The sequence below is a fragment of the Trachemys scripta genome, chromosome 7 (assembly GCF_013100865.1).
Source record: "Trachemys scripta elegans isolate TJP31775 chromosome 7, CAS_Tse_1.0, whole genome shotgun sequence".
In the NCBI taxonomy this organism is placed as follows: domain Eukaryota; kingdom Metazoa; phylum Chordata; order Testudines; family Emydidae; genus Trachemys; species Trachemys scripta.
In genome coordinates this window covers 68,867,726-68,876,436 of record NC_048304.1, presented here as the reverse complement: position 1 = coordinate 68,876,436, position 8,711 = coordinate 68,867,726, and the positions used below count along the sequence as shown (strand labels likewise).

Below are 8,711 nucleotides of genomic sequence, written 5' to 3'. Positions count from 1 at the left end.
TGTAGCCTCATGAGGACTGATAACATCTCCCAGTTTATTAAGCAGCGCAGTCTAGGTTGCCTTTACTGTTATTCTTTAGAATTCTTGACTTTGTGCAATTTGGAATTGGAAAACTGTTCTCAACTGACAGGTTTCAGAGTAACAGCCGTGTTAGTCTGTATCCGCAAAAAGAAGAACAGGAGTACTTGTGGCACCTTAGAGACTAACAAATTTATTAGATTTATTTTAATAAATAATAATAAATTTATTTATTATGCTCTAATAAATTTGTTAGTCTCTAAGGTGCCACAAGTACTCCTGTTCTTCTTTTTGCGGATACAGACTAACACGGCTGTTACTCTGAAACCTGTCAGTTGAGAACAGTTTTCCAATTCCAAATTGCACAAAGTCAAGAATTCTAAAGAATAACAGTAAAGGCAACCTAGACTGCGCTGCTTAATAAACTGGGAGATGTTATCAGTCCTCATGAGGCTACATTTGAATGTGCCTGTAGAGAAGCCAAGTCACAAATGAAACTTTTGCATTAGGAGTTCAGAAAAACAAATGGGACAAATGTTACCCTGTGTCACTTGAACATATATTCACCTTGACTCAATGGAGCTGCCTGGCTATAACTCAGAACAGAATCTGACCCAGCTTGTGTAAGTACACATTGAGGGCCTAATCCTAATGATAATAATAATGATTACCACTGATATAGTGCTATAAAAGTTCAAAGGGATCTGAATTGGGCCTCAAGGAAGCAAAGAATTTTACTGGCTTAAAACTGAAATATTGTCGTATGAGTGCAAACTGAACCCAAGCCTGTAACATTGATTGTGGGAAAGAGCATGGAAAGGAAAAACACATATGAAACAAAAACACTGCTGTGGTTTGGAACTAACTTGCAATAGGTTTTGGGCAGTCAAATAAAAACAATTGCTCTTAAAGAAACAAAGCAGCATAAATAACACTGTTCAAGATGGGGTGCTAGCATCCTTGGACAGATGTCGTTTGTCTTTTTGGTGAAGGACAACTACTTAGGCATATTTAGTTTGTTATCTTGACGTGACAGATAGTTTGAGAATCTGAAAAAAATAGCTCTATTAACAGCTTCTGAAACATAGTGTATTTCTTCCTATTGTTACCAGTAAAGCTAGGAAGGGGCATTGATCCCTGGGGAAGGTGATATGCAGAAAGCTTAACCTAGGGAAAGTTCCATCTGTTGTTCTGCTCAAGTTTCTCACTTGTTTCCCCCTCCCCACCCATCTTTCTTGCAGAGGACTTACATCTTCACTTTCCTATTGAGCTCCCGAGTCTTCATCCACCCACACGAGCTCCTGGCAAAAGTGGGGCAGATCTGCATTAAGCAGAAGCAGCAGCTTGAGATTGGGTCTGAGGCAGACAAGGTAAATAAACAGTTTGTTTTCGTATTGAACTAAGCTATTGTACATTTTATTTTCCTTTCTTTTTTAAGCTAAAAGTGCATAGAACATACTCTGACAGATGTATTTCACTAAAGACTTTCATATTTAAGCCTCTTTCCCTGAAACACTGTTAATTCTTGGCTAATCATAGAACCTCAATATCCATTAACTCATTGGGCTGAGGCCCTTCTATCACTTGGGGATACATTGTGGCTTCTTTTTCCAATGGGAGGTATTGAATATTAAAATGCAATAGGCTTTTAAAACCCTTTGAAAAACTGTATATAGCATAGAGTGTGCACTGTTCTGGGTCGTGGACTTCAGTTTACCGTTAGGCAAATTCTCCAGTCCTTAACTCCTACTAGTCACCCACTGACTTCAGTTTCAATGAGCAGGTAACACTATTGAATACTGGTGAGAGGTAGCAAGCAAGCAGGTTGAGGTTCCAATGCGGATCCAGAAGTTTGACATCTTTCAATTTATCCCAACTCTCTCTCTCTCCCCACCCCCCACCCCACCATGGCTATCACAGAAATCTCACAAGAAGAAGCTTTTCTGGACCTCCATTCCATTTTTTCAAAAATTTCCTAACTTCCCACCATTGCCAAGCTGGTTCTGTTCCATTAGTGTTTCTTTAGCAGTAGGTGTTGGCACAGTCAGTCAGAACTGTAGGAAACAAAACTTGATTCACAGAAGAGAACAATGCCGAAGGGGCTTCTACTCTTTGTCTGGCAGCATTCCTGAGCCACCAAATTTCACCACCACTACTCCCAAAGCTGACCATTTTACTCCAGCTCCCCTAATCATACTGCGTTATACCAACGTTGGGAGGGCTAGCTTAACCATCAGAGGAGTGAAGTTCTGGAACAGTCTTCCAAGGGGAGTAGTAGGGGCAAAAAGATCTAACTGGCTTCAAAACTGAGCTTGATAAGTTAATGGAGGGGATGGTATTATGAGACGTAGCTGATCTGTGACTGCTAGTAGCAAATATCCTCAATGGCCGATGAGACACTAGAGTTTTGAATTACTTCAGATAATTCTTTCCCAAGTGTCTGGCAGTTGGGTCTTGCTGAAATGCTCAGAGTCTAACTGATCATCATATTTTGGGGGCAGGAAGGAATTTTCAGATTGGCAGAGACCCTGGGGGTGGGGGGTTCACCTTTCTTTGCAGCATGGGGCATGGGTCACTTGCAGGTTTAAACTAGTGTAAATGGTGAAGTCTCTGTAACTTTAAGTATTGAAATCTTGGGCACTAGAACTGGGGAGGCCAGGGGATCATGGTCCCATCACTTTTCACCAGCTGTAAGGATGAGTGTTGGGGGGGTGGGGCATCGGGGGGAAGGGGCAGCATGGGGGCAAGACCATGGTTTGGGCACCAGTGCTCCCCCAGCCCCCAGCATTTTTAGGGAGCTTCCATCGCACCTGCTTTAAATCGTGATTTGAGGACTTCTAACTGAGCCAGAGGTTAGGGGTGTATTACAGGTGTGGGTGAGTGAGGTTCTGTGGCCTGCAATGTGCAGTAGGTCAGACTAGATGATTATGATGGTCCCTTCTAGCCTTAAAGTCTATGAGAAAGGCTGCTGCTGGTGTTTTAAGCAGTAAGTCAATTAGACTCTCTGAGCAAGTATAGCAGATATGATGCTTAAAATGGTGTCCCATATATACTGGGGCTTCCAATTTGCTATCACTGGAGGAATGTCTTCTCTTGGTACTTCAGGTTGAAACTGGGATGTACTGAAGGGCACAGAAATGGGGCCATATTAATAGATATTTTCAAAGCTCTAAATGACTAGGTTCAGTTCAGGTTCTGGGCAATGGTCTGAGACAATTCTTTTATAACAGGTCCCAGTTCAGCAAGGAACTTGGGTACATATATAACTAAGCATTTGAATAGTCTCATTGCTCAAGCACTTTGCTGAATCAGACCCTCGACAATTTAAGCCGTCCCTATATACAAGAGTGAAATTCACTGCTATCAATAATTAAGCTTTCAAAATTCACATATGGACTATTTAAGGTTTATGGATAATAAGAGTACAAGATGATGCTCTACTTTGCAGACATCTATGTAGTGCAGTGCATTCATATCAGAAGACACCAGCAAATAAGCACTAAGCCAAATGTATTGGTAACTTAAATGACAATGTATGTTATACATAGAGTGCAAGTTGTTAGGTAATATAACCCATGCAATTTAGGCATTCAATGGGTATGCAAAACAAGTGTAGCTTACATACTGAGATGATGTAGCAGGAAAATCAACTAGCAGGAAGGTGTAAAATAGAGCAGTTCACTTTCTGAACACCCACGCTCGCAGACCTTGTGTTGATAAGTTGGAAATAGGCATCAAGGAAAATCAGTTAATAGCAAGGTGTGAAAATGAAAGTTTTTGGAAAGCTACTTTGCACCCTCCTGTAAGTTGCTTTTTTTGCTATGGCTCCAACCCTTTCTTCCCCCTCAGTGTAAATTGCACTTGTTTTCCATGCCCAGTGAATACCAAATTAATGCAAGTTACACGACTGCACTTCTTCCAGCCCCAATGTAAATTTGGCCTACAGACTTCCATTGGTATTGCATCTGCATTCACCAGGGATGAATTTGGCCCATTAGTATTTGCAAATGATTTGCTCTGTTTGGCTGCAAAGTAGGAATATAAAAACTCATTCCATGTGCATCATATAACTTCTAAACTGAAGTCACTGTATGCACACCCAATCATAACTCATTAGGGTATCATTGGCCAAAATCCGTTCCACCAGCATCTACTAATTAAGTTCTATAGCACCAGAAAATAGCTGGCACAAAAAGTTACAACAGATCTGATCACTTTCTGATTAGAGATTTGCATAAACAAATTATAAAATAAAGGGCTGGCTGACTTGTTGTCTGGGTGGCATATGAGCTGAAACACTGGCAGGGGGCCAGGCTTTGAAGTTATGCACCACGGTGCTTATCATTCTTACATTTTTGACGTCTCTGCCTAGTAGCACAGAAAAAGGGGAAAGCCTGTCAAGATGTAAGTGGTAGATTGAAAGGCAAACACTCTGCGCTATCTTCAAGCCCGCTGGCTAATTTTCAAGAGCGACAGTCTGGTAGGTTTTAAGACATCAGGTGTAATATGTCAGTCACTTATTAACTCTGTCAATAAAGAACAAATAACTTTCCAATGAGATATAGACAAGACCAAGAGTGATTGACCCAGAGAAAGAGCAGCAGTACAATACTGCCTGCGGATAGAATCAGCTGGGGAAACATATTGGTAAAAATATTGCCTCAAAGGACAGCTTTGGTTTTTAACTACTAGTTAACTTGGAAAGTCACCAACTTCTATTATGGTCTGTGATTTTTTTTTTAATTAAATGCAGTAAGCTTTATATAGCCAGAGTGGCTAAAAGCCCCAAACAGGGACTAGAGGCCCATTGTAACAGGTGTTCTACAAGCATAGTAATGAAACAGTCTCCGGCCCTAAATAGCTTAACCAATCTAATTTGTTTTAAAATTTGCACTGAAATGTTAAATAGTAGCTTGATTATGAAATAGATTTGATCCATCTAGCTGCATATTTCATTTTAAATACTGTTTTTTTAAAAGGAAATAAAGGGAGTAAATTCAGTGCTCAAGAAAGCAAGGGACGGATAATGGTGACACACTGAACATTCACATCACTTCAGATTTCAAACCTTGTCCTCCTATGGGGCCTATCCAAAACCCATAGTAAGTAGAAATACCCCATTGACTTCAAAGGGCTTTGGATCAAGCCCTTCATAGAGAAGACAAAAGTCAATAGCTAGACAGTACCAAGAAATTACTACTTGCTAGCTCCAAAAGGAGACCAAGATCTAGAGATGGTATTTTGTTATGGGGAAACAACTCTACAGTAATGTTCTTATCATATGTATTACTACCTTGCTAGCATATTAACACAGCAGATCAATATTTAGAAAAACGTGTGTGTTTCTATCTACTGCATATACGTAAAATATTTCAGTGTTGTAGCCATGTTGATCCTAGGATATTGGAGAGACAAGGTGGGTGAGGTAATATCTTTTATTGGCCCAACTTCCGTTGGTGTGAGAGACAAGCTTTCGAGCTACACTGAGCTCTAAGCCTGTCTCTTTCATCAATGGAAGTTGATCCACTAAAATATATTCTCTCTCTAAAATATTTCACTCATTTGATTGATATTATGGCCCAATTCCTCATCTAGTGTAAATCTGTGCAGTTCTCCTGGAAGTTAGTTCACCAGCTGAGAAGGGGCCTTAGCCCTGATCTAAACTGGGGGAATGGGGGAATCAATCTAAGTTACGCAACTTCAGCTACGTGAATAATGTAGCTGAAGTCCACTTACTTAGATCGACTTACCGTGGTGTCTTCACTGTGGTGAGTCGACTGCTGCTGCTCCCCTGTCGACTCCGCCTGCGCCTCTCGCTAAGCTGGAGTACAAGAGTCGATGGGAGAGCACTGGAGGGTCAATTTATCATGTCTAGACTAGACACGATAAATCGATACCCGCTGGATTGATTGCTGCCCATCGATCCGGCAGGTAGTGCAGACATACCCTTAGAGACATTTGCATTCTTCTTAAAGAAGATTGTGAATTTAATACTTAAACCCAGGATGGATAACAGTGCTGAACTGTGAGCCAGGTATAGCTTAGAAGCAACACGAGCTCTGCCAGTTGAACTGTGCTGATCACTAGCACCCCTGCTACTCTAGCCGAGTGACAAGGAGAGGGAATGTCGCTCATCCCCTGTTGTGTGGTACAGGACACCGAGGGTCAGGAGTTGGGCTGTTGGCAGTGCTATGTTTGGAGTGTTATGTTTAACAACCATGAGCCATGCATTAGTTAACACTCAAAAGAGAGAAATGAGGACATCTGGAGAGAAAAAATGTTGCTACCATTTTATGCTCCAACAGAATGTGATGGAATAAGAACTTTTCAGAGACAGCCAGGAGAAATTATACATATTGCAGGGATCTCTCCCCAAAGGTACATGTGCAGGGTCAGATTTTCAAAGATATTTAGGTGTCTAGCTCTCATTAATATCAGTTGGCATTAGGCATCTAAATACCTTTTTAAAATCTGTCCCACAATGCTTAGCACAATAGGGTCCCGGTCTCAATGGGGTGGCAGAGCATTACCATAATACGACTTCTACTATGGATATTAAAAATACTGCAAAGCTTATTGTCTCTCTTGAACAGGGATGTAAAGGGACAGGAATAGGGAAGTAAAGCTATCAAAAGAGTAGGCAGGTACATTTCTTGTATGCATAAAAAACATGCATGCCAGTTGCTGTCCCCCACAGAATTACTAGCCCAAATTTTCTGATTTTTATCTATCATCACAGATGTGTGCATCATCACAAACCCATCACACAGCACTGAGTTTTATCAGCATGCACATGAAACAGGAATCTAGCATTTTTCTGGGCTGATGATTTTCAGTGTTGCATTCAGAAAGAACATCTTGTTTTCATCAGGCAGTGAAAGCAACTGATAAGCTCTGTCACACTTGTATTCTTGCTGGGTAATGTAGCTTGTCTTGCATTAGATTCCTAGCTTTGAACAGTGAGGAAAACAAATTCTGACAGCCTGCGTGTGGGGGTGCATGCATAGTGAACAAACATACACCCCAAAATAAATACATTATTCTAAATCTATGCTAATATGCAGCAGACCGTTATAGCTGTGAGGATGAATTTGAATGTTCCCCAAATTCAAAATCAAAAAGGTACAGTCAAGATCATCATCATTAAAATAAGCCTGGTGGAAAAAACAGATAGTGGAGCTGTGCCTATTTACACCAGTTGAGGATCTGCCCCACCAGCTCGCTACACTGAGTTACACCACTCAACACTTTAACAGTGGACCGCATTAATTCATGCTGCACAGGGAGATATAAAATTGCATACGCCAGAGGCAAACGGTGATTGAAATTGAAGGTTAGGCAGTAATCCTGCTGCTGCCCTGCCTCATTATTTTACTGAGTGGGTGTGGGAGGAGCTTGAATTTACAGCAGGGGATCCACAGGAACTACGCTGGCAGAGGTTGTAGTAAGGATGCGCTGAATCAGTGCCACCTCAAGTATTCAATTACACACCCACTTTTTTAGCTGCCCACCTCCAGCAAAGAGCACATCTGCCGTTTTGCTAACTCTATCTCCTCTCCTAGTAGACTTTCCACTGCCAGGACTGTAAGCCACCGTTTGTACAAAAAAAAAAAAAAAAACATGGACAGGATTTAATCCAGTCATTTGTAAAGCACCTCCCCCTTCCCACACACCTAAACATTTGGGTTTATGTAGGGATAATACATGTGTCATTCAGTGACAGAGCTGGGATGTCAATCATGCATTCTAGCAGCTGGAGTATTTAGGGAGAGAAGGTAAAGGTTTCAGTAAGGGCTGGACACCAAATTTGGTGGGGCAGGGAGGAAAACTGGAGTTGCTACCCATTTCTCAAAAAGAGGTTTGCATTCAGAGAACTTCCTCCAGATGCTGTTTAGAGTACAAGGGTGAGTTTTAGATGGGATTCCATCCATCTCTCCCCAGCAAGACCAACAGAATTCCAATGGGATTAAAATGCAACTAGAAACAGCACACAGTTAACATTTCTGTATAAGCCAGTAGCACTTCCCCACCCTGTACAATCCTTTTAGTGGCTCACTTCTGAAGGGTCCAAACTCTGCGTGGTTTTATTTTAAATTCAGAGCAGCCATTGTTAATTCTCCCACTGGTTACACTTGAGTGAACTGTTAGAAGTCATAAAAACAAGAGGCTTATTTAACAAAAGTGTCTCAGAGAGGGGATTTTGCTCATCTCACTGAGCATGCTGTTGGGGGGGAGGGGAGAGCAGGAATTCCAGTCAGGTTCTCACAAAACATCCTGTTTTCAACCCATTTGTTTCTTCTACTGACACTTGAACCTGCTAGCTGACTTGCTGTAAATTCCAAGAGGTGGGAGGGGGAAATCACAGAGGGAAGTACCCTAACCAGTGCTGAGGAGGAACTGCACTTTGCATAGTGGAACTTTTTCAGTGACTCAGCTGGGATGGTAAACAAAAGAGAAAACTTCCTCTTTATTTTCTTAGAATTAAGCTTCTTTTAGAACCAAATGAGTCTCTTAACCAAAGTTAAATATAAACAAGACTAAAATTAGAAAGTCTTCCTTCTTACAGTCAAAAGTCAAATTCCACCCTGATTTAGGCCATGTGCCCACACTGATTTATGCTGATTTGGGAGGAGGGGTGTACAGGATATATGCTGGCAGAATTTGACCCTCCTAGGAAATAGTGAACAAAATCA

At 41.4% G+C, this 8,711-nt stretch overlaps 1 protein-coding gene across 4 annotated transcripts in view; it reads left to right on the top strand.

Annotated features, from left to right (window-relative positions):
• Window positions 1–8,711, top strand: part of RASGEF1A (RasGEF domain family member 1A) — a 75,774-nt gene that overhangs the window by 48,900 nt on the left and 18,163 nt on the right. For all 4 annotated transcript variants that reach the window (XM_034776347.1, XM_034776350.1, XM_034776349.1 and 1 more), the window contains one exon: window positions 1,260–1,388. In XM_034776347.1, coding sequence (XP_034632238.1) covers window positions 1,260–1,388 — 129 coding nt within the window. The remainder of the gene's footprint in view (window positions 1–1,259; window positions 1,389–8,711) is intronic.